Genomic DNA, 18,170 nt, shown 5'->3' on the forward strand with positions numbered 1-18,170 from the left:
TAGTAATGCTGTTCTTATTCTTTTATTCTCCTCTGTATCTTTAAGCTTAAATTTTTATTTCTGTCACTTGTATTAAAAGTAATTCAAGTAAGACCGTCTATATAATTTATAATGCAATGAAAAAATGTATATTACAAGTGTGAAAAAGTCACTGTTAAATTTATTTTTAAAGAATTTAAATATCATTCCTCAATTAGATTTAAAATGCTAAATCTTTTGGTGACTATTGTATAGTTGTTTAGGACTACTATGAAGTTAAGCTCTACAAATTTTAATAAGAAAATCCTATGTGGTATACCACATCATATAATAACTACAAATTAATAACAAAAATAAAACTTCGTAACCTAAAATGCCTCTAGCATAAGGTATGAATGAACCATTGTTTCTCGATTTAAAAGACGAATTTGTCTTTATAGAGACAGAAAGTCTTTGAGTTAGCTCAAATGACGAATGCGAGTGAAAGATTAAGTCAGAGATAGGTCACGTTCACGTAATAAGAGTTTTGCATCCCTTTCACTAAAACAAAAAAAAAATCTAAAATTATTATATAAATCGAGATGTGACTCAAAATCTTCATATCTTCAATATCAACCACGATCATTACCCTACAAACTCAATTTTATTTGAATCATATGACATGACCTTAACATAGTTCACAAAAGATTAATTTTTCTAGTGTTCTTGGTAGAAATTAGTTTTCTTTTAGGGGGTTATTTAAAAGAAACCACACTAATAAAATACATGGGTATAATATGATTAATTTCATATGTTAACTTTTTTTAAAGACTAATGAACAAATCCACATGACCAATAGGTGTAAAGAAAATTAAAAAAAAAAGGAAAAAAAAAAAAAAGAGGGAATGCGGCTTACTGCTGAGGTCAGAAGCTACACTTGGCCATCCGCATCCCAGATCTTGCAGCCAAAAGAAGCCCATGTGACATTCATACAAAGAGAAAGAGAGACTGATAGAAGAGCCAAATTTTAATTATTTATAATGATTTAAAATTCATGTGTTATTCGTTGTATCAAAAAAAAAAAAAATTGGGTCAAAAGAAAATGCCATTTTGGAGTTTTATCAACATTTTGCTTGTGTAAGCAGAGATCTGATAGTTTCTGAATCCTTATGTAAGGAATTACAAGAAAAGAACCCTGAATTTATTATTATTATTATTTAAAATTCTTTTTATTTATATAATACAATTATTTATATAAAATAAGGTCATGATATTGATACAATTCCTCTAATTATTCTTTGTAATATAATACTTCAGTAAATTTCGATTAATTTATTTACCCCCTATTCTGACCCAAGTCGTTTAACAAGGAGATTCTGAAATTGCGGAGGCTTGGTTCAATCAAGCCACCGAGTATTGGAAACAAGCAATAGCGCTTACTCTTGGTAATTATATTGAAGCATAGAATTGGTTGTCTTTTTCTAGATTATAATTTTTAAAAGAGGTTTATGAAATTCTATGAGTTCTTGTTCCTATTTTGACTCTTGTAGCGAAAATCACAATAGACGTATTGGTACATTAGCCTATGTCTAATTAACATAAATATTTCATTGATTAAGTGAAAAAAAAACAATACAATTGGTATATTGCTAAACAATAAAGTTTTTAACTTTTAAATTACTTTATAAAATATAATTAAATCCTAATTCAGATATAAAAAGACAGTAAAAGTAGGGGGGGATAGTCGGGATCCAACGGCAGCAAGTGGGAAACACGAAAAGAATATGTGCCTTGCCTTGCCTTGCGTTGTTGGGCCTCGGCCTCGATGAAAGGTAAAATAAGAGTTAAAGATAGAAAGGAACAATTAAAGACATGAAGGTGGTGCTTTTTTTAATATGGAAAATGATCCTTGTTGGATTATTTTTCTAAAAAACCTAAGGATTATGTGATTATGATCATTCATCGTATATCGTGCGGTCAGTTTTTGTTAGATACTGTTTATATTTAATTTTAAATTTTAAAATAATTTCTAACCATACGATATACGATAAATAATCATGATCACAAAATTTCTAAGATTTCCAAAAATTTAATATCACCACTACATCGTCATCATCGTCCATTCATTTATTTGATACAACAACCACCAAACTATATTCTTCTCACTACGACAACTCTCATTCTTTCCCTTTCACCACTATAAAATAAACACCAACAAAGTAGCACAAAAAATCGTTCCATTTGTTTAGGTTATATACATTATTTTACTTTTCACATATTTTATGTTAATTTATGTTCTTTAATTTATTCGATCTGATAGTAAAAAATTAAAGTGTCAGAAGATAAAAAAACATGTGCATAACACCACCATTTGTCTAATATAATGATAATTAAAATGAAAGTATTATTGTTAGTAATGCTGTTCATATTCTTTTATTCTCCTCTATATTTTTAAGCTTAAATTTTTATTTCTGTCGCTTGTATTAAAAGTTATTCAAGTAAGACAGTCTCTATAATTTATAATGCAATAAAAAGATGTATATTACAGGTGTGAGAAAGTCACAGTTAAATTTATTTTTAAAGAATTTAAATATCATTCCTCAATTAGATTTAAAATGCTAAATCTTTTGGTGACTGTATTGTATAGTTGTTTAGGAATCCTAAGAAGTTAAGCTCTACAAATTTTAATAAGAAAATCCCATGTGGTATACCACATCATATAATAACTACAAATTAATAACAAAAATAAAACTTCGTTACCTAAAATGCCTCTAGTAGAAGGTATAAACGAACCATTTTTTCTCGATTTAAAAGACGAATTTGTCTTTATAGAAACATAATGTCTTTGAGTTAGCTCAAATGACGAATGCGAGTGAAAGATTAAGTCAGAGATAGGTCACATTCACGTAATAAGGATTTTGCATCCCCTTCACTAAAACAAAAAGAAAAAATCAAATTATCTAAAATTATTATATAAATCGAGATGTGACTTAAAATCTCCATATCTTCAATATCAACCACGATCATTACCCTACAAACTCAATTTTATTTGAATCATATGACATGACCTTAACATAGTTCACAAGAGATTAATTTTTCTAGTGTTCTTGGTAGAAATTAGTTTTCTATTAGGGGGTTATTTAGAAGAAACCCCACTAATAAAATACTTGGGTATAATTTGATTAATTTCATATGTTAACTTTTTTAAACACTAATGAACATTCATGACTAATAGGGCAACAGGTGTAAAGAATTTTTTTTTTTGTAAAAAGGAAAAAAAAAAAAAAAAAGAGGGAATGCGGCTTACTGCTGAGGTCAGATTCAGAAGCTACTCTTGGGCATCCGCATCCCAGATCTTGCAGCCAAAAAAGCTTCCCTTCCCCTCCAACTCACTCTCTCTCTCTCCTCTCTCTGCCAATTTCTGGCAACCAAAACAAACAGAAAATATCAAAATCCCAACAACAAAATCACTGAAAGAACGAAGGAAGAAGACGACGACGACGACGATGAATTGGGTTTATTTTGCGAAACAAAAACAAGGCCAGAACCCAACACTCCGCCATTGAAACTCCACCATGAAATTGCGAGCTCCTTCTCACCAGCTCATCTTCTCCATTGTTCTCTCCCTCTCACTCACTTCCCTCCACGCACTTCAATTCCAATCACTAACTGCAATCCACAGAAGAATTCTCCACCAGCCCCTGTTTCCAGACAGCTCCTCTCCTCCGCCGGGCGCCCCGTCGCCGCCGATTCCACCGCCCCCTCCGCCCGACACTTCAAGCGACCAGCCCTTTTTCCATGAGTTGCCATCTGGGTCGACCCCAGATCAGACTCAACCCCCTCCGGCGCCGTCTAATGCCACCCCTGTGCAGAACCCACAAGCACCGCAACCGACCAAGGGGACGAGGAAAGTCGCCATTGCCGCCTCGGTCGGAATTGTGACTCTCGGGATGCTCTCCGGCCTCGCCTTCTTCCTTTACCGCCACAGAGTCAAACACCCGTCCGAGTCTCAGAAACTCGTCAATGGCGGAGGACCCGATACCCAGAGATACGCTGACGACCCGAGAATCCCACCCTCGAGCTTCCTCTACATTGGCACAGTCGAGCCCAGCCGCACGTCGACGACGAGCAGCGAAGCCGTGAGCGGGCCGACAACGGCCGAATTGAACCGGTCTCCTTATCACAGACTCAACTCGGTCAAAAGATTGGATCGGTACCGGCCGAGTCCCGAGTTGCAGCCGCTTCCTCCTTTGACCAACCCTCCTCAGAACCTCAACTCGCCGTCAGCCATGTCATCCTCCGATGAAGAGAGCAACGAAACGGCGTTTCATTCGCCGAACTGCTCCTCCATCAGCTACGACGACAGCTACTACACACCGAAGCAGAGCAGCAACAATGGAGTCGCCAATTGTGCTCCGATTCACGTCGCCAGTTCAATTCACCACTCGAAACGAACTTCTCCAAAATCCCGGCTTTCGGTTTCTTCCACCACAAGGAACCAGGCCGCGCCGCCGCCTCCTCCGCCACCTCCCCCGCCGCCAATGCCAATTCAGACTCAAACCCACGACGCCCAACAGAGAGCTCCATCGTTTTCTCATAAGAGGCCGAAATTCTCCTCCCCACCTCCACCAAATTTGACTCGTGTATCTAAAGCCCCTGTTCCGCCTCCTCCGCCACCGCCGCCGTCGCGACCGACGATATTAAGGCAAGTTGGGGATTCAGAAAGAGTGGTTTCTGCAAGGCCAGCTCAAGTTCCGGTGAAGCCACAGCCACAATCCTCCTTTGCAGCAATCCCGAAAGGGCCTTTGGAAAATGGGACAAGAAAACCTACTGAGCAAGTTGTTGAAAGCTTGGCGTCTTCGGAGAGTTTTGAGAATGAAGATTCCGGAGGGGCAAAGCCCAAGCTGAAGCCTCTGCACTGGGACAAGGTCCGGGCAACCTCTGACCGCGCTACCGTGTGGGATCAGCTGAAATCGAGCTCATTCCAGTAAGTAAAGTTGAGCTGAAATCAAGCTAATTGAATAATGTGTGCACATTCTGATTTTTGGTAATGTCTAATTTGTTTGCAGGTTAAATGAGGACATGATGGAGACTCTTTTCGGGTGTAATCCGGGGAATTCAGTCCCGAAAGAGACTACTAGACGGTCAGTTCTTCCTCCTGTTGAGCAGGAAAACAGGGTTTTGGATCCAAAGAAGTCACAAAACATAGCTATACTGTTGAGAGCACTGAATGTTGCACGAGATGAGGTCACCGAAGCGCTTTTAGACGGTAAGTGATTACTTCTTTCTCATTTCTGATGATTACTTAACTCCTTAATTCTGCTTAGCGATATAGAAACTTTGTCATCAATTTGTTTGCCCAATTTACTGAAAGCATAGCAAGGTTAGGGATCATGGATATCATGAATTCTAATAAAATTAAATGAGTTTCTAGTAACACAAATTGTTCGGAGGCATGAATTCTATATCGAGCCACTGTTTGGGAAAGGAAAGAAGACAAGGAGATAATGGAGGACGTCAATACAAAAGTGACAGTTAAAAAGCTTAAGCTGGAAGTCCTTATTGTTACTTGGTAAATAAGAGTAAAAGCAGTTTAACAGTATGTTCCACCCACAGACATGATCATATCCGTTATGAATATGAGGAAGAAGAGAGAACGAAAGCACTGTAGCGCTATATAAGAGCAAATTACTAACACGAGGACTCGAGCTGCTAATACTTTTTATTTTTATTTTTATTTTATTTTTATATATATTCAAACTTTACTTTCTAGTAATCCTGCAATTTTTCCAACCGAATTTTTTTGATTCCCTACAACCTCCCTTGTGAAATGACATACCGTCTTTAAAGTTTTCCGTTAAAAGAAGCAATAGGTTCAGGTGAAATCTTTGTCAACAGAAATGCACTGCCCTGTTGATTAAAACTTTTAATAAATATGAAGTTTACAGTATGAGGAATACTTTGAAGCTTTATCTGCTCTTTTAACTGCAAACTGAATGATTGCTGCAACTAATGTTTATACTAGCTTGTGCTCCTACCAATGGCATTCTTGAAAGGTCTGTCTTGGTTTGCTTTTAATTTTCGCCATGTAGAAATCTGATTTGCACAAACAGTTTAACCCATTATGTAATCACATTCAGACAAAACAGGAACACTTTTCGAAACATTCTTATTCCTCAGAACTCAAAATTCAAGCACAGAGAAAAGCTTACATCAAATAAAAACAAATTCTCTAATTTATCAGTGTTGCATATTCACCCCTTGAAAGTTCGATCACTTGGTGTCAATGTATGACAGCCACTAGTTAACCTTCTCTCGTTCCCTCCGTGTTTTGGTGGTATTTATATTTGCTGCATCATGTGCATTATTTGTTTGTACATAACAGGTAACCCCGAAGGCTTGGGCGTTGAGCTGTTGGAAACTCTGGTGAAGATGGCTCCAACAAAGGAAGAAGAAATTAAGCTTCGAGACTACAAGGGTGACGTCTCAAAATTAGGGACTGCTGAACGCTTTCTGAAGGCTGTGCTCGATATCCCATTTGCCTTTAAGAGAGTTGAGGCAATGCTATACAGAGCTAATTTTGATACAGAAGTGAAGTACCTGAGGAAGTCCTTTCAAACGCTGGAGGTATTTCGGCTGAAATTAAATATTTTGTTTTATGATCTCTTAATTCCATAAATATTGACATAAAAATTGATACATAATATCTTGTCATTCTTCAGGACGCAAGTGAAGAACTAAAGAGCAGTCGATTATTCCTCAAACTCCTTGAAGCTGTTCTCAAGACAGGGAACCGAATGAATGTTGGGACCAATCGTGGCGACGCTAAATCTTTCAAACTTGATACACTATTAAAACTAGTAGACGTAAAGGCAACTGATGGAAAGACCACACTGCTCCATTTTGTGGTCCAAGAGATCATAAAATCCGAAGGTGAAGTTGTTGATTCTACAAATGATGATGCTAAAAACATGCCCGCCAAGACCAAGGAAGATGGTTTTAGAAAGCAAGGATTGCAAATGGTTGCAGGGCTGGGCAGAGACCTCAGCAACGTCAAGAAAGTAGCAGGAATGGACTCAGATGTTCTAAGTAGCTACCTATCAAAGCTTGAAATGGGGCTTGAGAAGGTCAAACTGGTTTTGCAGTATGAGAAACCCGATATGGAAGGGAAATTCTTCAACTCGATGAAGGTATTTCTAAAAGAGGCCAAGGATGAAATTCTTAGGGTCAAGGCTGATGAAAGAAAGGCTTTATTTCTGGTGAAAGAGGTCACTGAATATTTTCACGGGGATACAGCAAAGGAGGAAGCCCACCCGTTCAGAATCTTCATGATCGTGAGAGATTTTCTAAACATATTGGACCAAGTTTGCAAGGAAGTGGGGAGTATGCAGGATAGAACACTGGTGGGCTCTGCTAGATCATTCCGCATAGCATCAACTGCTCCTCTACCAGTTCTCAACAGGTATAACGTGAGACAAGACAACAGTTCAGATGATGAAAGCTTGTCACCGTAAAAATATGTACATGAAGCACGCGAAGACACATAAGTTAGAGGATAGTATCAGGGTCATCGATATGTCCAAACTGAAGAAGCGGCAGCACAAGTATATTTGTTTTGTTCTGTTACAAGCATGTAAAAGGAGTAGAAGAAACGCAGGAGGGAAGGCAGTTTTGAAAGTCTTCCAATATAAAGAACATCCTGATTCAGATCAGAGATTCCCCAGTCAGTTCATCAGGTAAGGCTCTCGGAGAAGCGAAGCAACAGATTTTGTATGAGAATTTTGGGTGCATTGTCGAAAAAGCTAAGCATCGAGCGACACTTAGAAGAGCTGTACACTCATGCTAAAAGAGAAGAAAAGGGGGGAAAAATTGAAAGTATAAACATTTATAATTAGGATAGGATTCTTCATCCGGATCCAGAGAGTCCCACACATTTTGAAGGAAAAAGAAGAATGTTTTGGTGTTGTGGTCTGCATTAATTTCACAAATTAAATATAAAATCAATAATAATTAGCAGCTATATATATTTCTTAATCATTGTCTTGTTTAATTCCCCTCCCTCTTTACCCCACTTGAATAATGTTGGAGTTAATTTATTATTTGGTGAAATAATTGAGGCGGAGGAGGAGACATATTGTCAATGTCTTCATATTTATGTTCAAACTTTAAGGAAAGCAAACAAAGACTACATCGTTCTAAAGATCTAATCACCTTTATGAAAAGGCAAAATAATTCCACAAGTAATGGGTTCAATCTAACAATATTGTTTTGTTGTTGCATTGGAGGGAATCGAGCTTTGTACGTATCTTGAGTTAGAGACGTATCTTAATTTCCAACTCATTACTTCACTCACATTCAACGATGTAATGACATGTTTACATGGTAAGGGGTATGATTTTTCGGTATGCCACCAAGATCAATATTCACTCCTTAGGTTTTATTAAACGCATGAATGAAAATGATCTTATTCCTTGTAAGTAAACATGACCCAAGAAAAAGTTACAATTTTAAACCACACGTTTCCAATCAAATACGAGTGCTGTGTAAATGTATTATTAAGGAATGACCCCACTAATTTTTTTGTCAAAAGTTTCCCGATCAGTGATATCCCTTTTTATTTGTACGTGAGGGGCCTCAAATACATGAATGAGGAGTTCAATGCCTTCACATGTATACTTGAGCTAAACATTATCTTACATATTTTGTAGAACCAATTTGGAAACGGAACACTGGTTTCATTCATATCACAACAAATTTCGAAAATTTAAATCAGGTGTTCCGTTGCGTGGGAACAAAGACGACGACTTCACTGCCACAAAGTGCTGACAAATGCAGATGAAACGAATGGCGCTCCTGCGATTCTCTTTGTTGTCAAAATCTTCTTCACTAACATTTTCCACCTAATCTCGTCTTTCTTGCTCTGCTTCTTTATTCTCTCCTTAAAATTCCTGAATTTAAAACAGTTTCCAGAATTAGACACAGGATGCGTAAACAGAACAAAACATTCCATACCGTCAATTATGAAGCTTTCGTGCTCAAAACAATGCAAATATTTTTCCTCACCGACCCATTGATTACCGTTGGATGAATTTGATTTTATCTATCTACTGAGCATCGCCATCACTTACCTAAACTTGTTGAGTATAGAATCTCACATCAGGAACTCCTCGAACCTTGTGTCACAAGTCTCAAAATATACATGGTCTCGGGCCTCTCTATCCCATTGACAATTGGTTTTGGTTGGATGCTCCTATTTCTACATGGTATCAAAATAGACAGACCATGCAGACCCGATATTGGGCTCATGACCTAATGTAAGTTGTCTACGTGTTTGGCTCAAGTCCTACACATGAGAAGGCATGTTGAGAGCATAGACTCTCACTTCAGGAATTCTAGAACTTGTGTCATTACAAGATTCTACGCCTTTGCACCCATTGTCGGTTTATGTAAGATGGTCTAAAACTCAAATCTGCAATGCTTATATGAAACTATGTGGGGGAAGGATCGGGGCATATAGGTCTAGTGGTTGGAGCACTTACTACCGCCACGCCAACACCAAGAGTTTGACCCTCGCATCCCCCACCCTAGAATCAAAGGAAAAAGGGGAAAAAACAAAGAAAGATTAGTAGGCACACCTGCACAAAGGAACCCTGCAGTTATGGGAATCAGAACAAAGGCGGGAGTGTAACTCCAGCAGCTGCCACATTCTCTTGCAATGGATGCAACCGCCTGGGACTCTCAACTTGCAGCCAGCAAAATGGCGAACGAGCAATTCCAGTCCCTTACAGGCTACATACTTACAAGGTGCCTGGTTCTCTTTAAAGTCCTTATCAGATGGTCCAATTGTTTGACAGCCATCTTCATATATATGCACAAGAGCCTCCATTGCCTCGTATAAGAGCATATAAATTTTTCTCTCATTTATCTTTTTGATCCTCTCCTTTTGCCTCTGAAAATGAATTCAAGCATGAATGAGTTTTAGCATGACTTTCCATGGCCCTGCACACAGATACAAGGAAACGAAAGAAGAAGAAACCAAACGCATACAGATCCCTTACAGTATCTTCTTCAATCATCGACTCCACGAGTTCTTTTTCTAGTGTCGGGTGACTCTTTTTCATTGTTTTCCATCCTCGAGTTGCACAAACAGTTTTAAAGTTCTTCAGGATCATACGGTGACAAATGAGGCTAAGCCGAGGGGCATCACACAGTAGTGCCAGTTGAAAGATGTCAACCACATTATCTATAGTAAGCAAACCATGCTCCAGCTTCTTCTCACACTCTTGCTTCAACTGGGGAACCACGTATACATGAGCGAGCACCAACAAGTGCACAACAAAAGCCTCCATTTCCTTCATGTCGTAACTAAACACAAAAAACCAGTTACAATCAGTATACTATCACATTGTGCCATCTTACTATTACAATAAAAAAACTCGTTGTAATAAAATTGGCATATGGATAAATGTTTTATTATTGCACTATGTTTGTGCAGGTTAATGAAGAATTCAAGCAGAAAACAACCACAAAGTTGATCATTCAACATTCATTACAAATGCCAGCTAGGTACGGTAAAAGCTTTCACCGTTTCATAATTCAAAATGGGTTCTCCATGTAAACCTCCTAGGTTTAGTTATGAAATCTCACCCAAAGGCCACTTTTAAGGCATCAAGGGTGCGTTTGGTACGTGGGACGGGACGGGACGGAACGGGACGAGGCGTTCCGTCCCGCGTTTGGTACGCCAAAAATGGGTGGAACGGGCTGTTCCACGGGACAGATTTTGGGTGTTTTTGCGTTCCACCTCCCCCCCCTGGAACGGGTTTGTTCCACGTCTGTGGAACACACTGTTTTACCATTTTAAGACAAATATACCCCATGTATTTTTCAAAAATTACACCTTCGTTCCGTCCCGTCCCGTCCCGTCCCGTTCCGTCCCGTCTGCGTACCAAACGCACCCCAAATGCACTCCCAAGAAATTCAGTAAAAGAGAAGAAACGATAGGGGAAGAATTGTTACCAGGAAGAATACAAGAATCGAATAAAAACCCGAACTGCATCCACTGGAACTCCATGAATTGAGATTGATCGTTGATGATGAAACCGGTTTGATTGCTTCAACTGGCCTTTGATTACAGGAGAAGCCATTCCCTGTCACAATAGCATCAAGTTACAGTGTTAGCATAAACAATAACTCCATTGTCACATTTTACTGACGGGATACAATTTCAAACTGAAAATCAATGTTTCCTTTTACAACCGGCAAGACTATACATGTTTTGGAGTACTATATCATTTTGTGGTAAAACAATGTACAAATAGGTAAGCATATCAAATACAATTTTCCCACATTCAGATAAGTGATGTCCAGTTGGATATAATAAGGGAGATAAAACCCCTACTCCTTAAATCTCAAGGAGAGATGAAACAGAAAATAGAGAGGCTTAACATATCGTAAAGGAAGTTGAATAAATAAACTTACAAGAATGTTAGCATGGGCATAAATAATTCCACCGTCATCAGTATTAACAGAAACATCTGCTTTATAACCTTCATCAAAGAGACGATCCCACAAATCTCTTGTTGCTGTAGAAACACAGCTGTACCCCTTTTGTGGTGATCCACCATTTGATGACCCCTTATGAAGACTCTTTGTCACTGGACCAGGCCATGGAGGAACCGTTGGGGAAACATCCTTGTTAACTGGGGCTGGTCTCTCGCGGATGTTTTTTACCTTACACATTGGCGCCTAAGTTCCCGTTCTGCAGAATTATGATAACAAGCTTAAGAGTTATATCAGATCAAAAGAATTCACTGATTCACAGTACACGTTAATTGCATTTCTAAAATATTAAGACAGGTGAGGGTTTGTCAAATTTTTATTTTTTTTAATTGGAGAATCAATTCAACGGTCATCAGAAAATGGTCTGTTTCTGAGATTTGGCTGCAGATTAAGGCATTGTTGCTAACGGATAAGGGTCATCAGAAAACATCGATCCTACTTCTCAGAATTCACAGTTGCCTCATATATTATATTCTGTAGAAACCGATAATTGAATGGTTTTGTTCATCCCAATTAGAGTTCTACGTAATGTTTACAATAGCTATTGCACAAATATAGCTAATTAGAATCAATATAGCGAAAATGATGGAATGAAAGCAAGCCTTACCGGCGGATCAAAGGGTTTGAGGCTATAAGACTATTCGGAAACCGATGAAACTAAATATATAGGAATCAAGCAACACAAATGAAAATATATCCAACACCAGAACAAGATCTCTCCCAGATACAATGCAGACTTTTTATGTCTCTATAGAAACGACATGCCGGCCCCAAAGCACAATCAAACATTCAACACAATTCAAATACCTAACAAACAGACATTTCAACTCCCATAATGCTTGTCAATTCATGGATCTGATAGTTCCAACAAAAACTAAATTATACAAATCTAGATTTTAAACACACCCTCTATGTCGCTTTCAGGCAATTTGCATTACTTGAAGTATAAATTACCATATCAAAAATTGATAATTTCTCCATTTTCAATTCGGATTCGAAAATTTCAAAAAACCCACCTATAATTATCAAGTTCTAATCTTTTGAGCCTAACCCAATAACCCATTAACCCATTTTTTCCAATAAATTCAATTGAATATTCAGAATGTAATAAAAAAGAAAAATTTCACATACCCTTTTGAAAAGGTGGAATTTTGGGAGCGGAGCAGAGCAGTGGAAGAATCAGTTCCCCAAAGACGATGTCTGCGTTTCTCTCCCTCTGTGTTGAGAGGGAGGGTAGGGGCTTCGGGAACGACGCGTGAGATTTCTGCAGCATTCAACTCCCTTTATGCAGAAATGGACGGCTGAGGGGAGGCGGTGAGAGAGAGGCAAAACGTGACCGTTTCGAGGGGGGCATTTCGGTCCTGCTGTACGCGCTTCCCGCGTTTTGCACTTCAACGTTCCTAACCACTTCAACTGTCGTTATCAAACGAGGAAACAGTTTTGCATGGGATTTTTGGGTCGAACGAAAATCAGCTCATTATTTTTGGGTGGTAAGAATCGAATACAACAATTTATCATTCGTTTAGAAATGTTTTTAAAATAATCGAAGTGCTTTAAAGATATTTTTGGATTTTAAAAGAGTGCTTAATACAAAAAACACCAATTATGTGCTTTTTCCATACAAAAAACATAAGTTATATGCTTCTTCTCAGAAACATCAGTTATGTGCTTCTTCTAAGAAACATTTTAAGTATTTTTCCATAATTTACTTGCATTTTTAAGGAATATTGGTTTAAAAAATGTTTTCACTAAAAATGCTTTCTGCATTTAAGGTACTCCCAAGCAAGCTCGTAGTTAGTCTAATAAACAAAGAAAAAGGATTCTCGTCGGGTCCTTTTATTAAGAATTCCGTAATCGTGATTGTTCATCGTATACGATCAGAAATCATTTGAAATTTAAAATTTAAATATAAATAGTACCTAATGAAAATTGACCATACAATATACGATCAGCTATCACGATCACGGAATCTAGAGACTCCTAGTAAAAAGGATCTAGCGATGATCATTTTCCATGAACAATGGCTGATTGGTGTAAGATCTGACACATGTGCATGCATGCATGAATTGCATGGCATGACAAATTGGCAAATATAATAATAGTCGACGAGGGAAACATGTGACGTGCCTTATTATCAACCACATGACAAGGACATGTCACATTGGCAACAATATAAAATGACACAAGAGTCTCATGATGTCCTAATATTGGGATGAGAATCCTGTTTAGATTCTCTTTGTGAGGATTTGAAAAATCAATTAATCGTGTTCGTTTATTATACATTATGTAATCAGTTTTCATTAAATACTATTTTTTTATTATTTTAAATAAATAAAAATTCAAAATAATTTTTTACCCGTACGATGTACGATAAACGGACATAATAGATTAGTCCTTCACATCTCCACAAAGAGGATCCAAATAGAATCCTAATCCCTAATATTGTAGCTCTATCGAAAATTTTCAATTTCATATGAATTATTTTGAAATTCAAACAACAGAATAATAAAATTTACGCTTTTTTTAGCCTCGTGAATTACTTAAAAAGTTTATAAAATATTTAGTTTAAATTGCAGATGGTTAAAAAAATGAATGTCAACAATTATACTCGTTTAAATATTTCAAATAAGTTATGGATTTAATACATAAATACTTTGTCACACACCAAATTCAGAGTTGGTGAACAATTTTACTCTCGTTTGGTGCACGAGTAAAAATTAAAATAAAAGCGAAAAACAAACTTTTCTTGTAAAATAACTCTAAAATCTTTACAAGGTGTACAAAAATAGAACAAATCCTTAAATTCCTCGTCTAATTAACACAACCTCAACTCGTTTATTCCCTGTCTTGCCAAGTAAACTCATCTATAATATAAAAGGGTGAGGGACGAGCAACAATCACAGTTGCCCAGTGAGTAGAATATGTAAAATGCAGTCAAGGTGTTGTTTTACCCACACTACAAAATGTAATAATTAATATCAAAGCTTTAGCCACATAATTTCATATCATCATCCCTTCACATGTTGGTTATCCTTCATAATATGTAGCTCACCACTTAACCCCTAAATTGGCAATTCTACCCTAATGCCCCCGTGTGCCATACATTTATCCCTCAGATAACTCAAGACTAAAATTCTCATGCTCCATGAACAATCCCAAGTAGTTTCACATAAAATGTGTGTGTGTGTGTATTTATGGTATATATATATACACATACTCTATTTGGAAATAGAGTAAAAAATCCATAATAAGTCATCATTTTCAATATTCGAAAATAAAAATATTTTGAACACATTACATAAACAATTCCCGTCGATTGATAACTAAAACCTCGACAAGACAAGCCCACAAACAATCTCAACATATCAAACTCTCCTACCCTAAACTCTCTTTCTTTTGATAAGCTTAGCAATATCTGATGACTACCTATTTGCATGCGCAAGAGGTGTCAACATAAGGTACTATTTAGCACGATGTACGATAAATATACACGATTCTTACGGATTCTCACAAACAATCTCAACATATCAAACTCTTTTGGGGAGGATCATGAGAATCTGTTAATCGTGTATATTTATCGTACATCGTGCGATCAGTTTTTGTCAGGTATTGTTTGTGTTTAATTTTAAATAAAAATATTTAAAATAATTTTTGACCGCACGATATACTATGAACGGATACGATTCGCAAATCCCTAGAATCCTCATAAAGAGGACCTGGCGAGGATTCGGATTCATATTTTACCACCTCATGCTAAATCAAGCATAGTCATCAAGTAAGCTATCCAAATGCATGAAAGTGTAACCATCAATCGACAACTAGCTTCATGGACTTCCCACCTCCAACTTTAGTGATGTCAGCTCATGCTAAGCCATAAAGCTTAGTCACGTAATACTAAGCATGAATCAATTGCATGCTACATATACATAACGTCTAGCATGCATGGTTAAATGTACAAAGATTCTATAATTCGTTCTAATATCTTCATATAAAATATAAAAATATGGGATCTCACATACTTAGTTGTGTGTGACGAGAAAGATTTGGTATGAAAAAAAACGTAAATCAAAAGGAATGAGTATTGAGATAATTAAACGACTTTCTTTGGTTATCTCATACTTTTATTTTTTTAGGTATGTCAATAGGACACGCTTATTGTTTTATTCATTAATTTGGTTATTACTAAAACATGAATATGTTATATTAAAAATAAAAATAAAAATAAAAATAAATAAAAAAATAAAAAACATGAATAAAAATGATACATATTCCTTTCAAATGCGTTTTTTAAAGTAAAATGTCCTTAAACTCATCCTACAATTCGGTGTTAGGTTGTCCAACTCTGTCGGTTCGGGGCTTAACCCGCAGAATTAACCCATGGGCTCAACCCAATACCAATCAATTTTATAATGTGAACTTTAACGAAAAGCTCCCGGTACGGTTCACTTTAACGAAAAATCATATTTTTACACTAAAAAGTAAATCCTAGTACTATTCACTTTATCCTTTATTTTGTCCTTATCGTTAAAACTCAAAGTTTTCAAACCATTTTCATTAGTTTTCCTTTTTATAATTTCTGCCAAACTATTTTACAAGTATTCCTTTGATTTATGCCAAAATGAAACAATTTACTAAATTCGCTTAATACCTTGAAAAGTTGCAACCAAAGCTTTTTGTAGAGTTGTATTTTTCACTACCATCCCCTTACGCCTTCGATCGGTAAGCCCCAAATTCCGACCTTCCCCTTTTATCTTCTTCCTGCTTCTTTTTTCACCTACATGGTTCTAATCAATCCATCTTCTATCTATCCCATTTGGCTCCGTCTTCCTTCACTCCCACAAATTTCCAGGTCTGTAATTGCTTCACCTTTCCGCTTTTTGCGAGTTAATCGGATGGTGCGTAGAGCTCCGGCTTGGATGTTTACACCACCACCATCCACTTGTCTGCCGTTCTCGACGCTGTTGCTTGTGGGATTTTCCACTGACTTCCTTTCCTTGGTGGTTGCGATTTGGATATATGTGGTTCTTGTTGCAGGTAGGTGGAGTCTTCTTCTCTTCGTTTATGGGGCTTTGCATTGTTGGATCTTCGGCGTCTGCAAGGGAAGTTGATTCGTTTATTGTAAGTGGGCCACCATCTATGTATGTGTGCTAGGTAATAATATTTACCTTTGACCAAAAAAAAAAAAACAACATTAGTGCTAAAGTTTCAAGATTCAAACTAAACAAAAACACAAAAACTTATAAGCTTGTTACAACAGGCTTGTCGCACAAGTGATTATATTTATTAATGCAATCAAGATTTTGTGTTCGAAAACCGTCTTTCCCAATAATATTGATGTTTAAATAAAAATAGAAATCCACCAGGGTTCATTATCCATTTATTTATTAGAATTCGAGCAAGGAGTCGAACTAGGATTAGGTTAGTTCGAGAGGGCAAGGTCTTAAGCCCAAGCCAACTCGAAAACTGATCAACCTGGGTTCATACTAGTTCTTACCTAATTCTAACTCACCCGATGGTGGAAATCGAGTCGGATTTGGACGTATTCAAGTTGACTGCAGCAAACCCATATGGGCCGAGCACCTATGTTCCATTAGACCAAAGTCTCCAAATACTAGGCCCAAGTTTGATATTACACTGTCCACCCCAGTAGATTGATGTCCAAGAAATAAAAGACTCCAAATTCAAACTGAACTCTCTTTTTCATATTTCTTATTTTCCCGGCAAAATAACAGGACACTTGCTATTGGTTCTTCTTAGTGTAACTGGTGAATATATAGAAATTTTCTTTTGTTTTATGATTTGATTGAGAATTTTGGTGTTCTTAGGGTATCAAGACACTTATTGTTAGGAGGAGGTGTGCATAGATATGATTGCTTTCCGCCACTTTAGTAAAACGCAATTTGCTTGAGAGAATCAAGTCAATGTTACATCTCATGTTAATAAAATTTAGCTTAAGTGATAAGACACGTGCCATGTCTTTGACTAACAAAGGTCCCTAACCAATTACCACAAATTTTCATAATTAACTGTCAACTTACAATAGCATTCTAACAAATCCATTTTGCAACTGTATTTAATCAAAACGTAATTAAATTAAATTTCACATAATCTGTGGGATTCAAGTAAATCCGAAATAAACCAGGATGAATTGAAGATTTGTTTCACTTACTACTTGAGTTATCTTTAATCTGATATTGGTTTAGTTCGATACTTTATGGTATATTAGATAGTTACCGGTATAAATTCTCACCAAAAAAAAAAAAAAAAACTAGGTTATGTTTAGACGAGGAATTTGCAAGTACCAAGAGATTTAGGCTAAATAACTTAGAAATGCACTAAAAGATATTAAATGAAGGGATTTGATCGATGCATTAACTGGAATTTGCAAATTAGTACTTGTCATTTGTAAATTCCTTGTTTATGTCTTTATAATGATCATGTAGAGTGCATTTTAAATCCTTCAGTATAAAGTTTCGTAGCTCATTCATTTCTAAGTAATTTTCCGTGCATCTTTTAGTATACTGGATGGAAGAAATCATTTAAATTTGGATCAAAGTTGGAAAATTTAATTAACAAGTGCTATTTTTTTTTGTTTGGGTTTACAAACCTAGAAATCAAGAAATTCAAAGTAGAAAAAAAATATATAGAAATTG

At 36.8% G+C, this 18,170-nt stretch overlaps 2 protein-coding genes across 2 annotated transcripts; one reads left to right on the top strand and one right to left on the bottom strand.

Annotated features, from left to right (window-relative positions):
* The first annotated feature begins 3,274 nt into the window (after positions 1-3,274).
* On the top strand, positions 3,275-7,992 carry LOC126604811 (formin-like protein 6). The gene is made up of 4 exons (XM_050272125.1): positions 3,275-4,945; positions 5,028-5,227; positions 6,344-6,585; positions 6,681-7,992. Exons 1-4 carry the CDS (start codon positions 3,534-3,536, stop codon positions 7,470-7,472), a joined length of 2,646 nt encoding a protein of 881 aa, XP_050128082.1. The 5' UTR covers positions 3,275-3,533; the 3' UTR covers positions 7,473-7,992.
* A 485-nt stretch (positions 7,993-8,477) lies between these two features.
* On the bottom strand, positions 8,478-12,814 carry LOC126604839 (BTB/POZ and TAZ domain-containing protein 4). Its single transcript, XM_050272157.1, has 6 exons — positions 12,649-12,814; positions 11,437-11,716; positions 10,975-11,105; positions 10,017-10,323; positions 9,594-9,907; positions 8,478-8,906 (listed from the first exon to the last, which is right to left on the bottom strand). Exons 2-6 carry the CDS (start codon positions 11,695-11,697, stop codon positions 8,765-8,767), a joined length of 1,155 nt encoding a protein of 384 aa, XP_050128114.1. The 5' UTR covers positions 11,698-11,716; positions 12,649-12,814; the 3' UTR covers positions 8,478-8,764.
* Positions 12,815-18,170: the final 5,356 nt, after the last annotated feature.

The sequence above is a fragment of the Malus sylvestris genome, chromosome 2 (genome assembly GCF_916048215.2).
Source record: "Malus sylvestris chromosome 2, drMalSylv7.2, whole genome shotgun sequence".
NCBI classification, from domain to species: Eukaryota; Viridiplantae; Streptophyta; class Magnoliopsida; order Rosales; family Rosaceae; genus Malus; species Malus sylvestris.

Coding starts and splice junctions, on each gene's coding strand:
- LOC126604811 (XM_050272125.1), top strand. CDS start 3,534: ATGAAATTGCGAGCTCCTTCTCACCAGCTCATCTTCTCCATTGTTCTC. Junction 5,228..6,343: donor CACCGAAGCGCTTTTAGACG/GTAAGTGATTAC, acceptor TGTACATAACAG/GTAACCCCGAAGGCTTGGGC. Junction 6,586..6,680: donor AGTCCTTTCAAACGCTGGAG/GTATTTCGGCTG, acceptor GTCATTCTTCAG/GACGCAAGTGAAGAACTAAA.
- LOC126604839 (XM_050272157.1), bottom strand. CDS start 11,697: ATGTGTAAGGTAAAAAACATCCGCGAGAGACCAGCCCCAGTTAACAAG. Junction 10,324..10,974: donor CGATTCTTGTATTCTTCCTG/GTAACAATTCTT, acceptor TTTTGTGTTTAG/TTACGACATGAAGGAAATGG. Junction 8,907..9,593: donor TGCAGGGTTCCTTTGTGCAG/GTGTGCCTACTA, acceptor TTTTAAATTCAG/GAATTTTAAGGAGAGAATAA.